General features: G+C 41.6%; 1 protein-coding gene across 3 annotated transcripts in view; it reads right to left on the bottom strand.

The window, feature by feature from the left end:
- RBMS3 (RNA binding motif single stranded interacting protein 3) overlaps positions 1–19,160 on the bottom strand; it is a 1,487,986-nt gene that overhangs the window by 1,436,711 nt on the left and 32,115 nt on the right. For all 3 annotated transcript variants that reach the window (XM_073222890.1, XM_037008603.2, XM_037008604.2), the window contains exon 2: positions 8,192–8,544. In XM_073222890.1, coding sequence (XP_073078991.1) covers positions 8,192–8,478 — 287 coding nt within the window. In that variant the 5' untranslated portion in view covers positions 8,479–8,544. The remainder of the gene's footprint in view (positions 1–8,191; positions 8,545–19,160) is intronic.

The raw sequence follows: 19,160 nt of genomic DNA, 5'->3' as shown, positions 1-19,160 counted from the left end.
ACCTTTCCCTCCCAAGGGACTCAGCAGATACTGAGTGGAGAACCTGGACTTCCATTCCCACCTGGCAGTAACAAAGAAGTATGCTGATATTCCACCAGGGAAGTTACAGAAGTGGCCTGCTAAAACAGATTTAAATAAGATGTAAAATGAAAAAAATTGAAAGCCTAGCAAATAAATAGAAGATATAAAGAGAATCAGATGGACATTTCAGAACTGAAAATACAGAAACCGAAATAAAAGGCTCAGTGGATAGTCTCAACAGCAGAATGAATATGACAGATGAATTGGTGAACTTAAAGATAGAACAATAGAAGTGATCCAATTTAAACAGAGAGAAAATAGACTGAAAAAAAATCTATTCTTTTCTCTCCTCAAAGAATTAATTTCATATAAAAGTGCACAAGAAAGGATTATAGAACAATTGAATATAAAGTTATTATGGTAAAAATGAATAACATTCCTATAAAATGAGCATGTCAGAGAGGCAGGCTATTAAAGACATCAAAATTGTACCTGAGTGTAAGGGAAATGGAAGTTCCTATGGCCAGGATCCTCACCTGACCCTAAACTACTTGATGATGTAATTGGCCCACTGCTACGCTAATGCTTCCACACCCATAGGCAATGAGCTATTATTGAAAGAGTATATAATACTATATAAAGAGGGCTGCCCAGTGCTCTGGGTGGAGCCGGAGACAGAGGTGGGTTATGCACCTGTAGACTGCTGGATGCAGATGCGATTCTAGTGTTTGGCCTATTGCTGGAAGAATAAAGCTGGGTATAAGCCCTTTTAACCCCAAGAACATTCCATTGTCATTTCTCAGTGTCATCAAATCCATAGTGAACTTTCCCAGGAGCTGAAGCCCCATGCAAGATACAGATTTTAAATTATGCTAAGAAAATTTAGTAATGTAGGTCATGAAAAAAAATACAGTATAAATTAGAATTCAAAAACTTAAAAAAATAGGAGATTGAAGAAAAGGAAAGTTTGAAAAATGAGGTGGCAAAACTCATGAAGGAATTTTCAAATTTTTTAGTAAGCACTAAATTGGAAGGAACCCAAGAGAAAATAAGGTAAATTGCTAATAATCAGAAAAATACAGGGTAGAACATGAAAGGAAAATGAAAAGATGAAAACAGTTGAAGAAAATGTAATACCAGAAAAGACAGCAGCTGGCAGCATGAGAGGTGAGACAGAGACTTCCTCCTAAAACCACATATAATATGAAAATATAATACATACAGCTAATCCTGAAAGAGCAACAGGAAACAGGGCTACACCAGACTGCATACACCAGGAAAAAGGAATACACCTCACGGAACAGGGTAACATACCAAAGCCGTGGTCCAGCAGCACCCAAGCCCTTCCCCCATCTGAGGTCACAGGCGAGAGGAAGAGAAACAGAGCAGGGAGGGAGTGGAGGCCTGGGACTGCTGAACATCGAGCTCTGGAGATCTGCTCTGGGAGCATGAACTTACATTGCATGGTGCTCTGGTGATTAGGGGGTTTGGAAAGGTAAGACAGGCAGAATACCTGGAGAGACTGAGATTACAGCCACTTGTGGAAAGCAGGGATCTACATCCGTCTGCTCTGAGACAAAAGAAAGGTGGGCAGTCTGAGAGACTTCCTAACAGCGAGAGTGATGATAAAGAGGCAAGTATTGCACAGAGCTTACTGTCCAGGAGAAAGGACAGGTAGATAAAATTGTCCAGGTACACTCTACCCAGCAGGTTGGGAACATTCATGATTGTCAGGTCCTCCAGCACCCTGGCTGGCTACGCAGCTACAAGGCATCCCTCTGTGATAGGCAAACTCCTGTGTCTTCCTCTTGGCCAGCCCAACCAGGTTCGCAAACTGGCAAACCCTTCCCTGGCATTAGGCCAGCCAGAGGGAAGCCCCGCCTACAGCAGCTACAAATGCAAAGCATAAAGACTTACACCTGTGTGGTGGCCCACTGGTTCTGGCAGTGTACACAGGCATAGCAGCCGGAAAGCAGGAAATAGCTCTTTCCTCCCCCCAGGCACCAACACCACACCCCTGCGACCCCCAACATTGCTCCAGGGGCTGAGCAGCTCTAGAGAGTAGAGCTTCTGAGCACTAGAGGCTGCCACATACAAATATGAAACATCAAAGGAACCCTGTTCAAAGCAAAATTATGAATATACCAGAAAAAGATTCAAATGAAATTTACCTAATGAATCTTCCTGAAAGAGATTTTAAAATAAAAATCATTAACATGCACATGGAGGTACAGTAAAATAGTCAAGAAATCAAGAATGAATTCTGATTGGAGATTCAATCATTATGCCACAGTATCAGAAATGAAACATACAATGGAAAGTTATAAAAGGAGATTAGATAAGGTGGAGGAGACGACAAATGAAATAGAAATTAGAGAAGAGGAATACAAAGAAGCTGAGGCACAGAGAAAAAAAAGGATCTCTAAGAATGAAAGAATATTGAGAGAACTGTGTGACCAATCCAAATGCAACAATATTCACATTATAGGGGTTCCAGAAGAAGAGAGAGGAATGTCTATGAGGAGGGAATTTCTTAAAACTTCCCTATCTGGGAAAGGAGAAAGTCTCTCAGGCCATGGAGGTGCACAGATCTCCCAACATAAGGGACCCAAGGAAGACAATACCAAGACATAAAGTAAATAAAATGGAAAAGATCAAAGATAAGGACAGACTATTAAAAGCAGCAAGAGAGAAAAATAAGATCACATACAAAGGAAAGCCCATCAGGCTATCATCAGACTGCACAGCAGAAACCTTACAGGCCAGAACGGAGTGGCATGATGTATTTAATACAATGAAGCAGAAGAGCCTTGAACCAAGAATACTTTGAACAGCAAGATTATCATTTAAATTTGAAGGAGGGATTAAACAGTTTCCAGATAAGCAAAAGCTGAGAGAATGTACCTCCCACAAACAGTCTCTACAGTGTATTTTGGAGGGACTGCTATAGATGGAAGTGTTCCTAAGTTTTAATAGCTGTCACCAGAGGTAATAAAACCACTGTAAAGAAAGTAGAACAGCTAATTAGTAAGCAAATGAAAAATTAAATTAACTATCCCCCAAATCAATCAAGGGGTACAGAAAGAGTACATAATATGATACCAAATATATAAAGAATGGAGGAGGAAGAAAAAGGAGGAATAAAAAAGAACCTTTAGATTTTGTTTGTAATACCATATTAAGTGAGTTAAGTTAGACTCTTAGATAGTAAGGAAGTTAACCTTGAACCTTTGGTAACCACGAATCTAAAGCCTGCAATAACAATAAGTACATACCTATCGATAATTACCCTAAATGTAAATGAACTGAATGCACCAATCAAAATACATAGAGTCACTGAATGGATAAAAAAACAAGACCCATCTATATGCTGCGTAGAAGAGACTCACTTTAAACCCCAAACACACACAGACAAGAAGTGAAAGGATGGAAAAAGATATTTGGTGCAAGTAAGAGGGAGAAAAAAGCAGGTGTTGGAATACTTGTATCAGAGAAAATAGACTTCTAAACAAAGAAAGTCACAAGAGAAAAAGAAGGACATTACATAATGATAAAGGGGTCAATCCAACAAGAAGATATAACCATTATATCTATGCACCCGACACAGGAGCACCAACATATGTGAAACGAATACTAACAGAATTAAAAGGGGAAATAGAATGCAATGCATTCATTCTAGGAGACTTCAACACTCCACTCACTATGAAGGACAGATAAATGAGACAGAAAATAAGTAAGGAGACAGAGGCAATGAACAGCACATTAGAACAGATGGACCTAACAGACATTTACAGAACTTTACAACCAAAAGCAGCAGAATACACATTCTTCTCAAGTGTACATGGAACATTTTCAAGAATAGATCATATATGAGGCCACAAAATGAGCCTCGGTAAATTCAAAAAGACTGAAATTGTACTAACCAGTTTCTCAGACCACAAAGGTATGAAACTAGAAATAAATTATGCAAAGAAAATTAAAAATCCCACAAACACATGGAGGCTCACAACATACTCCTAAATAACCAATGGATCAATGACCAAATAAAAACAGAGATCAAGCAATATATGGAAACAAATGACAACAACAATTCAACACTGCAAAATCCATGGGACGCAGTGAAGGCTGTGCTAAGAGGAAAGTATATTGCAATACAGGCCTACCTCAGGAAAGAAGAACGATCCCATATGAATATTCTAAACTCACAATTAATGAAACTAGGAAAAGAAGAACAAATGAGATGCAAAGTCAGTAGAAACAGGGACATAATAAAGATTAGAGCAGAAATAAATAAAATCAAGAAGAATAAAAGAATACAAAGAATCAATGAAAGCAGAAGCTGGTTCTTCAAGAAAATAAACAAAACAGATAAACCCCTAGCCAGACTTATCAAGAAAAAAAGAGTCTACACACATAAACAGAATCAGAAATGAGAAAGGAAAAATCACTACAGACACCACAGAAATACAAAGGATTATTAGAGAATACTATGAAAAATTATATGTTAACAAACTGGATAACCTAGAAGAAATGGACAACTTTCCTTTGTGGTGCTCCTCTGTTGGGTGCATAGAGAAAAATACAACCTTCCAACACTGACTGAGGAAGAAACATAAAATCTGAACAAATTACCAGCAATGAAATTGAACTGGTAATCAAAAACCTGCCTAAGAACAAAAGCCTGGACCAGATGGCTTCACTGCTGGATTTTATCAAACATATAGTGAAGACCTAATACCCATCTGCCTTAAATTTTTCCAAAAAGTAAAAGAAGAGGGAATATACCCGAACTCATTCTATGAGGCCAACATCACTCTAATACCAAAACCAGGCAAAAACACCACAAAAAAAGAAAATTACAGACAAATAACCCTAATGAACATAAATGCAAAAATACTCAACAAAAAATACATCAAAAAGATCATCCATCATGATCAAGTAGGATTTATTCCAGGGATGCAAGGATGGTAAAACATTCGAAAATCCATCAATGTCATCCACCACATCAACAAAAAGAAGAACAAAAAGCACATGATTATCTCCATAGATGCTGAAAAAGCATTTGACAAAATTCAACATCTGTTTATGATAAAAACTGTAAACAAAATGGATATAGAGGGCAAGTACCTCAACATAATAAAGGCTATATATAACAAACCCAAAGCCAACATTATACTTAACAAGAAGCTGAAAGCCTTTCATTTAAAATTGGGAACAAGACAAGGATATGGAGGCCTTAGCCACGGCAATCAGACAACACAAAGAAAGAAAAGGCATGCAGATTGGCAAGGAAGAAATTAAACTGTCCCTGTTTGCAGATGACAGATATTATACATAAAAAACCCTAAAGAATCCATTCCAAAACTACTAGATCTAATATCTGAATTCAGCAACATTGCGGAATACTAAATTAATACACAGAAATCTGTTGCATTCCTATACACTAATGATGAACTAGCAGAAAGAGAAATCAGGAAAACAATTCCATTCACAATTGCATCAAAAAGAATAAAATACCTAGGAATAAACCTAACCAAGGAAGTGAAAGACCTATACTCTGAAAACTATAAGACACTCATGAGAGAAATTAAAAAAGACACCAATAAATGGAAACACATCCCGTGTTCATGGATAGGAAGAATTAATATTGTCAAAATGGTCATCCTGCCCACAGCAATCTACAGACTCAATGCATACCAACAGCATTCCTCAATGAACTAGAGCAAATCATTCTAAGATTCATATGGAACTACAAAAGACCCTGAATAGCCAAAGCAATCCTGAGAAGGAAGAATAAAGCAAGGGGGATTATGCTCCCCAACTTCAAGCTCTACTACAAAGCCATAGTAATCAAGACAATTTGGTACTGGCATAAGAACAGACCCACAGACCAATGGAACAGACCAGAGAGCCCAGATATAAACCCAAGCATATATGGTCAATTAATATATGATAAAGGAACCATGGACATACAATGGGGAAATGACAGCCTCTTCAACAACTGGTGTTGGCAAAACTGTACAGCTACATACAAGAGTATGAAAGTGGATTATTGTTTAACCCCATATACAAAAGTAAACTCAAAATGGATCAAAGACCTGAATGTAAGTCATGAAACCATAAAACTCTTAGAAGACAACATAGGCAAAAATCTCCTGAATATAAACATGAGCAACTTCTTTGTGAACGCATCTGCATGATCAAGAGAAACAAAAGCAAAAATCTACACATGGGACTACATCAAATTAAAGTTTCTGTATGGCAAAGGACACCATCAGTAGAACAAAAAGGCATCCTACAGTATGGGAGAATATATTCATAAACTACCTATCTGACAAGGGGTTAACATTCAAAATATATAAAGAACTCAACATGCCTCAACACCCAAAAAGCAAATAACTTGATTAAAAACTGGGTGGAGGATGTGAAGAGACAATTCTCCAAAGAAGAAATTCAGATGGCCAAGAAACACATGAAAAGATGCTCCACATCACTAATCATCAGGCAAATGTAAATTAAAACCACAATGAGATATCACCTCAGACCCGTAAGGATGGCCAGCATCGAAAAGACTAAGAACAAATGCTGGCGAGGACGTGGAGAAAGGGGTACCCTCCTACACTGCTGGTGGGAATGTAAGTAGTTCAACCTTTGTGGAAAGCAATATGGAGGTTCCTCAAAAAATTAAAAATAGAAATACCATTTGACCCAGGAATCCCACTCCTTGGAATTTACCCAAAGCATACAAGTTCTTAGATTCAAAAAGACATATGTATCCCCATGTTTATCGCAGCACTATTTACAAATACCCAAGATATGGAAGCAAACTAAGTGTCCATCAGTAGATGAACGGATAGAAGATGTGGTACATATACACAATGGAATATTATTCAGCCATAAGGAAGAAATCCTACCATTTGCAAGAACATGGATTGACCTGGAGGACATTATGCTCAGTGAAATAAACCAGGTGGAGAAAGACAAGTGTCAAGTGATTTCCCTCATTTGTGGAATATAAAACGAAGCAAAACTGCAGGAACAAAACAGCAGCAAACTCATAGACTACAAGAAGGAACTAGCGGTTACCAAAGGAGAGGGGTGTAGGAGGGCGGGAGGGTAGGGAGGGAGAAAGGGATTGAGGAGTATTATGTTTAGTACACATGGTATTAGGAGTGACAGGGAAAACAGTGTAGCACAGAGAAGGCAAATAGTGAATCTGTGGCATCTTACTACACCGATGGACAGTGTCTGCAATGGGGTATGGGTGGGGACTTGATAATATGCGTAAATGTAGTAACCACATTGTTTTTTCATGTGAAACCTTCATAAGAGTGTATATCAATAATACCTTAATAAAAATTTTTTTAAAAAGTACTACCGAAGGTAACCAAAGAAGACCCACCATAAGTAATATAGGAGCAATAAAATAAGAAACCCAGAGCAATACAAGAGAATAAACTGCTTATAATTTTAAAAAGCTTAATTGAATTTTAAAAGACTTGAAACTATTAATACTGCAAGTGTACACTGCATACTTGGGAAAATCAACCCAGATTGGGAAACCCTGAACTATACAATAGTAAATAAACAGAAATCTAAAGAAAAAGAAAACAAATATTTTAAGCATCTCAGCAGCAATTACAAAATACACATGCTTTTTAAGATAGGTTGTGCTGAGCCATAAAATAAGATTCGATGAAACTAACTAGAATGGATTTAAATTAGAAATCAATAATAAGAGACTAACAAATTTCAAAATTTGATAATTCAAAAACATAGTTCTTCAAGTATGCTTTGATTAAAAAAACTCCCAATAACTCATTTCAAAGAACAGATCACAAAGATTAGTAAATATTTCAAATTGAATGGTAATGAAACACAACATATCAAAATTTGTGGGATGTAGTGAGAGCAATACTTAGAGAGAAATTTATAGCTTTAATTGCCTATATCAGAAGGAAAAAAAGACTGGAATCAGTCACTAAAGTTTCCAATCTAAGGAAATAGAACAATTAAGCCCAAAAAAATCAGGGAAAGAATTATAATGAGATAAAAAAACAAGCAAGAAATTAGACAAACAACAGGAAAAAGATGACTCAAAAGTTTTGAAAATTCATAAATTAGCAAGACTAGAACTCAATAGTTTATTACAAAGAAACAAAAACCTTACCTTGGCCAATTCTGTAATTTTACCAAAACCAGGCTTCCAAGAGGGAGCTGTGAATAGACTATCTTAAATCCACTTTGATGAAGCTGAGACTCTTCAGGAAAATTTTCTTCAGAAATAGAGCACTCATTGTATCTTGAATCAGTGTTCATGAAACAGTACCATGGTTTGTTGTGATCAAGTTTGGCTGCATCGTCATTTGATAAGAATCTCCATTTCAAACAACTTTCATTTTCACACTGAATCCACACTTTGTTTACAAACGTGTTGTTTTCCACTGAGGAATCCATTGCAGTGCTACAGTATTCTACTATTATGTTGCCATCAATTTTTCTTTTTCCATAAATGCATTTACTCTGTAAAGTAAAGAAGAGGACAACAAAAAATAAAGATTCAAGAGTACAAGGAGAGAACATTGAAACCAAAATCAGAGAACTAGCTGTTTGATACCTTCTTTGCCCACCTCCTCTCTATATCCTATAAAGACTATACATTTTGGACGTGTTATATTTCTGCCTACCCAGAAACAAAGGAACAAAATAGAAGCATCAATCAACATAGGTATAAAATAGTCCAAAATTAAATGTAAGAAAAGTATAATGGAGAAAAAGAATAGTAGAAGGTAACTATAAAAGCTACTGATCTAACACACATCTGGCAGATACTCCAATACTTCTGCCATAACAATAGCTAAGTCTTATTGAATACTGACTATGAGCAAGGAATTATTCTAAATGCCTTAGGCACACAATTTATATAGTCTTCCCAACAACATTAGTGCAACCATTTTTACAGAGAAAATTGAAGCTAAGGAAAGTAAAGCAATTTGTTTCAGGTTACAGAGCCAGTATATGGTGGAGTCATGTTTAAATGCAGGCAGGTTGGTTCTAAATTCTGTGATCTTACCTACTAGCCTCTGCTTCTCGTGTGTGTGTGTGTGTGTGTGTGTGTGTGTGTGTGTGTGTGTGAGTGTGTGAGGCGGAGGTGTGTGGCATGATTTGATGATTCCTTTCTTTTTCTGATTCAGAGAAAAATTAAATGCAACAAAATATTTCACCACATGAAAATCTGAAATTTGTTTTTAAAAATCAAAGGAATATTTTGCTAATAGAGAATTTTTTCAGTTTTATTATGAAAATTTCAAACATGTAAAAAGTTAGAATTATATGATTAAGCCCCCAAATTCTAGTGTCAATAATAGTAATGTATATACTAAAAAATAATAAGTTAAATATAAGTAAAGCTAATTATAGCAAATTACTTTGCAATACAAAAATCTATTTTAAAGAAGACTTCAATATACCACATTCATGAGTTAGTAAAACACTACTATCCAAGTGTAAACACTGTTTAAAGAAGCCCTTAACTCATGGGTCAATCATATATTTACAGACTCATTTATCATGTATCTTTCCAGGGCCACTACAAATTGCTTTAGAAAGAAATTAGCTAATAAATATCAATAGCCATACTATTCACAACTTTTGACTTATTAATCCCACTCATGGAAACATATCCAAAGAAAATAAACTTACAAGAAATTAACCTATACATACAAAGACGAATAATATTCCCTGTGGCACTGTAAATCATATGGAAAGAGTGGAAACATCTTAAACAGGGAAAATTAAATCTAGCAGAAATATAAAACTTTGCTAGGATACACATTAAAAAAAAATCTGTTTAAGCCTTTAACTGGTGCAGAATTTTATGAGGAGCAAGACTGTAGTTTAGATTACAACTGAACTGATGTCTTTTTCTCTACTCTTCTAGTTCAGTAGGCAAGAGAGCAGAAGTTACTGAGTCCACACTTTGGAGTCAAATTAGGTGTGAACTCCTGGCTCTGCTAATCACCATTTGCCCTTGGGCAAGATATTTTGCATTTCACATCACATGTAGTGTTCCTTCCTTGTGTGTGTGTTTAACAGCTTTGTTTCTTTACGTCCAATCCTTATCTTCTTTTCCTATTTTGCCTAGTGAAAGGAAAGGAGCGACACACAGCAGCAATTCACCAGAGAATTCCGCTTTATTAGGGAAAGGTGCTGGGTTATATAGGAAGGGGCATGAATTGATTGAGGTGTCACTTCTACGGGGCTGTTGGCTGTTGGCTAGGTGCTGGGATTGGGAGGGGGGCGAGAGGTGATTGGGCTTCAGGTGGCGCCGGCGGGAACTGAGGACCCCGAAGAGAAGCCGGAAGTTTGCCATCTTACTGGTGGGGGCCCTTCATTCCCCCCTTTCTCCTCTATGGGGTTGTGGATGTTGCTTTCTCTCTGGCTGCTTCCTGCTCAACGGGGACGGAGAAGGGGGTGAGGGTTTGAGGACCGGGAGGAAAGGGTTGATAGGACTTCCCACAGTAAGGATGAGTAGATGTGGACTTCTTCAGGTTGGAAATCAATGAAGGTTCCCTGTAACCATAGGTCGAGGACCTGTTGATTCCAATGGTGCCAAGAGGATATGGGTGTCAGGAGCCAGGCGTCTGCGGACATTGTTTCCAGGAACAGTTTCCAGTGGAGAGAGGGGTCCATCTCAGCATGTGGTGAGGAGGTCACGTGAGGGTGAGGGATCTTCTGTGGCCAGAAGCTGGTAGTTCCTGAGTAAAAGCTGGTTGAAAGCTTGATTAGAGATTTTTCTGATTTGATGAACTTTATTATACAGGGTAAGAAGAGACAGGCGAGAAGAATGATTATCATGGGGCCTGCAATGGGCCAGAGCCAGGTGAGGAGGGGGTTTGTTAGTATTGAAGAGAATGGGTTGGAATTGGAAGCAGAGTGGAGGCTGGAGGCAAGGTCAGTGAGTTTGGTAATGTCAGTTTCTACAATGCTGGATTCGTTGATGTAATAGCAGCACTCTTCCCAGAGGAAGACGCAGGTGCTGCCCTTCTTGGCTGTAAGCAGATCTAGGGCCCGCCGGTTTTGAAGGGTGACCTTAGCTAGCGAAGTGACCTGTCTTTGGAGAGAGGCTAGGGAATCGGCAGTGGATGTCAGGGCTCCCTCAAGTTTGGCGTTGAGATCTCTAACTGCCCATAGAGAGTGACCCAAGGCTTCTCCCGAAAACCCTGCCCCAATGGCTGAGGTGATCGAAGAGCTACTGACTATGATGGGAAGGAAAGCAGCTCGTTTTGTGCGTGAGGGCAAGGGAGGTTGGAGCTCAAGAAATTCTGCCATGCTGTAAAGTGTAAACTGTGGGATTAGGGTGATGAGAATGCAGAGTGTATCAGAGTTGAGAGGCAGTGAGTTGAAAAGACTGGCATTACACCAAAAGAAGTGTCCCGGTTGCGTAAAAGTCTTAGGGCCGGAGGTAGGGGTGTAGATAGAGAGGCAGTGAAGTGCACTGGAGTGGGGTGGAGTTGGGTCTACACAGTGGTGGATGGTGAGATTATCTGCGTATTCTGGTTCCCATAGGGGTATGTCTGCCAGGGGGCAGAGGGGTTGTCTTTTTGCATGGAAGGAGTAGTTGGAAATATTAAGGGGCACGGCGGCCAGCAGTGGGCGCTGTAGTGATTCACACAAGAAACAATTGGCTGTGTTAAGGGTGTGGTTGAGAAAGATGGTGGTGTCCTGAATGAGCTGTAATGAAGAGTAGGAGAAATGGGAAGAGGGGCGGGGATAAGAAGATGAAGAGGCGCTGTCAAGAGTTTGGATAATGACTTTTTTGGAATGTCTGCTATCTGATGCAACTTGAGAGATCTGGGAATGAGAGGGAACATACTTTCGAGAGATATGAAGGGTACCATGGGGGGTCGAGGAACCCCCATAGTAAACTGAGGCTGTGACTCCGGCGGCCCATCGAGAGTCTCAGGGATCTGGGATTGATAAGGAGAATGAGCCGTTGGGATATTTCATGAAACGGTTGGAGGAGTAATACTGTGGGTACTGGAAGTTACCCATGTAGTGAATGGCGCAAGACCAGTAGGGACATCTGTAGGTGTCTGGCTATCACCTGCAATAGGCTTGTTTTTGGTCATAGAGGAAGCAGAGGTAGGGAGAATAAGGGTAGCTGCTAGTGAACACGTCAGTGGAGGGGGGAAAGTGGAGGTATAAAGGCTCAGAGCAGCTTTTCAGAGGGCAGTCTGGTGTGGCAATGAGGACAGTAACTTTTGATTGATGCTGTGTCTAAGTCTGTCTGACTTTGAATCGCCATACAAAGGAGACTGGGGTGGCAGGGAAGACAATAGGAATGAGGAAAAAATAGCGAGAGCACAGTAAAGGAGGAAAAAGTCATGATTCGGGTATGGATGGCAAAGAGGGTGAACAGGATTTTGGAGGAAAAAGGACAGTAAGGTCAGGAGTCTGGAGGGAGGGAGGGTCTGTAAACTTTTGTAGGTTAAGAGATCTTTTAGGTAATGTGGGGACAGAATGGTAAGGGGTGCCCTGAATGTCAGTTTATGAGCTGCCTTCTGCAAGAGCTGTCTAGCGGCTAATGCTCATAGGCAGGGGGCCCATCCCCGAACTGTGGGGTCTAATTGCTTGGAGAGATAAGCTACTGGGGCAAAGGATGGGCCATAATATTGGCTTAGGACTCTTAGAGCTTGACTGGACCTCTCATGAATGTATAATGAGAAGGGCTTCGACAAATCAGGAAGATGGAGAGCTGGGGCTTCTATAAGGGCTTGACGGAGCTTAATGAAGGAGTGTCGGGGTGAGGAGGATAATGGTTCTTTAGGGGGGCCCTTGCTGAGGTTGTATAGGGGTTTGCCAAACAGGGAGAAGTTAGGGATCCACGCTCTAAAATACTCAGCCAGGCCTAGAAAGGAAAGGATTTCTGTCTTGGTTTTGGGAATGGGCAGGTCAGAGAGGAGCCGTTTTCTAAGGTAATGGACTTTCTTTGTTGAGATAGAAGGAATCTGAGGTAAGTGACAGGAGGGGAAGAGATTTGAGCTTTGACGGGGGATACCTGGTAACCTCTGGAAGCTAGAATGTTAAGTAGGGAGGCAGTGTCAAGTTGAGACTGCTCCCACGAGGGGCTGCAGAGTAGAAGATTGTCCATGTATTGTAATAAGGTGGACTTGGAGTGATCATGATGAAACTGTTTGAGGTCCTGAGCTAGAACCTGTCTAAAAATATGGGGACTATCTCGGAAGCTCTGTGGCAAAACTATCCAAGTGAGTTGTTCAGAATGTCTTGTGTATGCGTCCGTCTAGGTGAAGATGAAAAAATCTTGGGAGCAGGGGTTTAGAGGGATAGAAAAATGGGTCCTTGAGATCTAGGACTGAGAAGTGGGATGCCGAGGCAGGGATCTGCAATAAAAGGCTGTATGGATTTGGAACTAAGGGATGGATAGGGACAACAGCTATGTTGATGAGGCGAAGGTCTTTGACAAGGCAGAAAGATCCGTTGGTTTTTTTAACAGCTAATATGGGGGTATTAAATGGGGAGTGAGTGGGTCTGAGGTAATTTTTGTTTAAGAGATCTTGAATGATGGGTTGGAGGCCTATGAGGGCTGAAGTGGTTAGGGGGTATTGGGCCTGACAGATATACTGAGAGGGGTCACGTAATTTGATAGAGGCAGGGGGACATAGGGCAATGGAGGGGCTTGTAATGTCCCAAACTTTGGGATTTACAGGGTGTATGAGGGCAGAACTGGAGCTTTCATTGGGTAGAGGGGGGTTGTCAGCTATGAGGGCCATCAGAAAGGGAGTACTGGGGGCTGTGGGAGTGGATATAGTTATGGAAACGTGGAGGAGAGAAAGGATGTCCCGTCCTAGTAAAGGGATGGGACACTGGGGCATAACCAGGAAGGAGTGGGAGAAAGGTATGGGATTGTCTAGGATTGTGCATAAAAGGGGGGGGGTTTAATGGGAAAATCTGTTTACCTCCTACCCCGACTATAGGAGTAATGGCTGGCTTGGTAGGGCCCCAGTATTCTCGCAAGACTGAGAAGGTGGCTCCTGTATCTAGGAGGAAGGAGATGGGGCGACCGTCTACTGTTAAAGTAACCCTGGGCTCCTGTTTGGTGATGGAAATGGTCGGGCGAGAAGCCCCCAGGCCCCGTCAATCTTCTTCTGCCAGCCCCACTACGGCGGGCTTAGGATGGGGGTTGTTCGTCCAGCCTCCCCTTCGGGTGGTTGGGCAATCAGACCCCCAGTGGCCCTTTTTGTGGCATCTGGGGCATGGGGTGGTAGGAGATCTGGGGGAGGGGCATGCCCTTGACCAATGTCCCTCTTTTCCGCACTTGAAACAAGCTCCTGGGGGGGGCTTGTTTGTAGAGGGGCGCCCAGGTTGTGGTTTTATCAGCTGGGCCAACATCTGGAAATTGACCTGATCAGCCTTTCTCCTCCTCCCGGTTATGGAAGACTTTAAAGGCCACTGTTAGGATCTCAGTCTGTGGGGTAGCGGGGCCCTGTTCTAACTTTTTGAGTTTAGCTTTAATGTCGGGGTAGCTTTGAGCTAGGAAGTATGTCATAAGGACATGTCTTCCTTCAGGTGTTTCTGGGTTCAGGCTGGTATACTGTAATAGGGCTTGAGTGAGTCTGTCTAAGAACTCGGAGGGGGTTTTGTCTCTCTTTTGAATTATGTCTTGGAGCTTTTGAAAATTGACTACTTTATGAGCTGCCTTTTTCAGACCTGCAATTAAGCAGGAGGCAAAAATATCTCGAGAGCAGAGGCCCATGGCGGTGTTATAATCTCAGTGTGGGTCTTGTTCCGGGACAGCAGTAGGGCCAGGGGATAGGTGGGGTCAGTCCTGTGGGTTTCGGTAGCGTGCGTTTGGGCAAAGTCCCAAACTCGTCTACGCTCTTCAGGAAGGAGAGTATTGGCCAGGAGACTGAAAATGTCATGATGTGTGAGGCTGTAAGACTGGAGGGTCCATTGAAACTCCCTGATGTATGTCGTGGGATCAGTGGAAAAGGAACCTAGGCGTTTCTCTAGTTGGGCTAAATCTCCTAAGGAGAAAGGGACGTGAACGCGCACGATGCCTTTGGATCCTGCTACTTCCTGGAGGGGTGCGATAATTTTGGGAAGCCCTCGGGACTGGGTCTGAGGGGGACTGAAGGGTTCTGGCTCAGTCTGTGCAGGGGAAACAGGTGATGGGGGCAAAGCCGCGATAATTTTGGGATGCCCTCGGGACCAAGTCTGAAGGGGCAAAGACGGAGGAGGCTCCTGGAACTTAGTTAGAGGGGGGCTGAAAGGCTAAGGCTCGATCTGCGGGAGGGGGGGATGTGGGGGGACAGAGGAGAAGGGGTTGAGGTGGGGGAGGAGATGGTGGTGGAGGGAGTGGAAGAGGGGGAAGGGAGAGGATGGGAGGCTTCTGCGGAGAAAGAGGCGGCAGTGGTAGAGGAAGGGAGAGGGGCTGTTGTAGGAGAAGGGGAAGGGAGAGGACGGGAGGCTTCCACGGGGAAAGAGGCAGCAGTGGTGGTGGTAGAGGAAGGGGGAGGGGCTGTTTTAGGAGAAGAAGGGGAAGGGAGAGGACAGGAGGCTTCCACCGCGGGGAAAGGCAGCGGCGGCGGCGGAGGGTGGAGGGGTTGTAGGAGGGGGAGGGGCCAAAGGGGGAAGTCTGTATGGCAGAGGCTCCTCAGCTGGGTCAAAGGTAATTGAAGAGGTACTGGGAGTGTGTGGAGGGGAGGGAGACGGCTTGCAGGCTAGGAGAACTTAGGAGGGGGCGGGGGGAGGAGGAGGCAGAAAGCTTCGATATAGGGAATCTCCTTCCATTTTTTCAGGCACTGGCAGTAGTTAAAGAGATTGCGAGTGATGTTAGGATCAAGAGTTCCCCCTGCGGGCCACTGGTTGTTATTGTCTAGGGGGTATGTCGGCCAATCTTGGGAGCAATATTTACGGAGAAGTTTTGGTTTTTTATCAGGCGTCACGGAGAGGGTAGCCAGATGCTTAAGCAGGCATTCAAGAGATGAACTTTCAGGGAGGGATGAGGAGGCTCCCATGGTTAAAGGACAGAGAAGGAGACAAACAGGGGAAGAGGAACGGAGATCCTCGGACTGGAAGCAGACCGCAAGGAGACAAAGGGCATCCCCGATGATCCTTGGTGGTCTGCGGAAAGTCGTACATGAGTCGGAATTTCTTAGGAAGTGTGGGTCGTCACCCAGGCTTCCCTAAGAAGGCAGTTTGCCGGAGTCACGAGGTACCTAGCGCTAGGAGTTTTCAGCAGACAGAACAGATTTCGGCGGATGGAACAGAAGGGGGGTGGGGGGAAGGGAGCGTTCTCATCTGCAAAGGAGTCACCTCGTTTATGGCTGTTGGAGCAGGGGGCCTGAGAGTCTGCCGCAGCCGTGAAGGCCTGAGGCAGGGATTTATGGCTGTCGGAGGAGGGGCCTGAGGGTCCGCCGCAGCTGTGAAGTCCTGAGGCTGGGAGAGTTCCCTCGTTCCTGAGAGTCAGGGCCTTGTCGGACGATCACGGTCAATGGCACTGCGATAGCTCGGAGAAGAGTGGCCCACCCCTGGGAAATTTTGCTTAAAAAGTTTCAGCACTGATGGAAGGGATGGTGAATGCGTTTATGACTGTCGGAGGAGGGGCCTGAGGGTCCACCGCAGCTGTAAAGGCTTGAGGTGGGGATTTATGGCTGTCGGAGGAGGGGCCTGAGGGTCCGCTGCAGCCGTGAAGGCCTGAGGCGGGGAGAGTTCCCTCCTCATCCCCGAGTGTCAGGGCCTTGCCGGACGATCACGGTCAATGGCACTGCGATAGCTCAGGGAAGAGTGGCCCACTCCGGTGGGAAAACTTACCTAAAGGCCAGAGAGGAGTGGTGAGTGTGATGAACCAGCGCTGGAAAAAGAGGATGAGGGCAAGCTGCTGCTGGTGTCAGGGGGAAGACGGGGCCCAGTTGGGGTGTCCCGTCTCCCAGGTTTCGGCACCAATGAAAGGAAAGGAGCGACACACAGCAGCAATTCATGCCCCTTCCTGTATAACCCAGCACCTTTCCCTAATAAAGCGGAATTCTCCAGTGAATTGCTGCTGTGTGTTGATCCTTTCCTTTCACCTAGGATACATACAATGTTACATAGAAGCCATAATAGTAGACATCATTTTTTATTTCAAAGAGAATGCTTTTACTATTGACTACAAAGGTAAATATGTATGAATGTTTCTTGTAGAGACCACCAAAAGGTTATAAAAATTGTTTTCCTTCAATTACCAGTTGATTAAGAGGATTTTTGTTTTGTTAATCACAAAGTAGTGTTGAATCTTATCAAATACTTTTCTGTATATATTGAGGCAAACATAAGGTTTTCCTTCTCAAGTATGTTAAATGTTATGTTGTACTAATGGATTTATTAATAACAAATTATAGTTGCATTCTGAGTAAACCCTACATGGCCATATGTCATGAGATCTTTCTCTTTAGCAGACATTGCTGTACTCAGTTTTAATAATAATTAAGAATATTTCATATATATAAAATTGGTCTAATACTTTTAATTCTCCATTTATCTTTGTCTGGTTTTGATATTAAGATTAAAACAGCCTCATAAATTCAAGTATAGAATGTCCCCCTCCTTTGGAAAGTTTGCCTAAGGGAAGAATTTCCAATTCTGTCAGACATTTAAGACTTCTAGTGTATCTACTATCTCTCATTATGGTTCTTTCACTCTGCACTGTGTTTTTTACCCTCTCTTTTTTCTTCATTTATCTTGTCAGTGATTTTTAAGTAACCAGAGTTTCAGTTTCCTCATTTATTTTTGGAACTTTATTGGAATTCTATTTGGAATCCTGTACTTTATTCCCTCCTTCCTTCTACTTTCTTTGGACAGTCTCTGTTGATCTGTTTTTTTGAGTTGGTGCTTAGTTAATTGATTTTCAGTCTTTTTTTTTTACTTTATTAATTTTAATAATTAAGAAACCACCATTTCACTCTTTCATTCTATGAACTTGACTATTTTAAATACCCCATATAATTGGAATTGTGTATTTGTCTTTCATAACTGGCTTATTTCACTTAGCACAATGTCATCCTGGTTGATCCATATTGTTGCACATTGGAAAATTTCCTTCTTGTTTGAAGTGGAATAGTCCCTTGTATGTTTTCTTTATCCATTCATTCATCACAGAAATTTAGGTTGTTCCCATATTGTCGCTATTGTGAATAGTGCTACTTCAATCATAGGAATGCTAATTTGTCTCTGAGATCTGATTCAATTCTCTTGGATAAGTACCCAGAAGTGGGATTGCTAGATCCTATGGTAGTTCCACTTTCATTTTTTTGAGGAACCTCCATACTGTTTTCCCTAGTAACTGCATCATTTAGTATTCCCACCACATGTGTACAAGTTGCCAATTTCTCCACACCTTCACTAGAAAGTCTTTTGACTTTGTGATAACAGCCATTCTAAAAGGTGTGAAGTGACTGATGTCTGTGGTTTGATTTGCACTTCCCTGATGATTACTGATGGTGAGTATCTTTTCATGTACCTGATGGCATATCTTTGTATGCTTCTATGGAAAAATGTCTATTGAGGTCCTTTGCCCATTTTTTAACTTGATCATAGCGTTTTTTTTGCTACTAGTTGTAAGAGTTCCTTATATATTTTATCTAACATATCTAATAAATATACACATATATTTGTGTATAAATATGAATATATATATATATATCCTTATCAGATAGTTTGCAAACATTTCCCTATGTATTCTTACAGGAGTTTTACATGTAAGTCTTAATTCATTTTGAGTTACTTTTTGTATATGGTTAAGACAAGACTCTAAAGTTCATTCTTTCGCATGTGGCTATCCAGTTTTCCAACACTATTTATTGAAGGGCTCTCCTTTCTCCATTGTTTATTTGTGCTGCCTTTGTTGAAGGTCAGCTGACCATTTACACATGGGTTTATTTCTGGGCCTTCTATTCAGTTTCACTGATCTGTGACTGTTTTCATGCTAATACTATACTATTTTGATTACTATAATTTGGTAACACAGTTTGCAATCAGGAAGCATGATGCTTCCAACTTTGCTCTTCCTACTCAAGATTGCTGTAGCTCTATGATTCCATACAAATTTTAGTATTGTGCTTTTCTATTCCTATGAAAAA

Source organism: Manis javanica, chromosome 15 (genome assembly GCF_040802235.1).
Source record: "Manis javanica isolate MJ-LG chromosome 15, MJ_LKY, whole genome shotgun sequence".
In the NCBI taxonomy this organism is placed as follows: Eukaryota; Metazoa; Chordata; class Mammalia; order Pholidota; family Manidae; genus Manis; species Manis javanica.
Note: the sequence above shows the minus strand (reverse complement) of the source record. Positions and strands in the feature narration are given on the sequence as shown.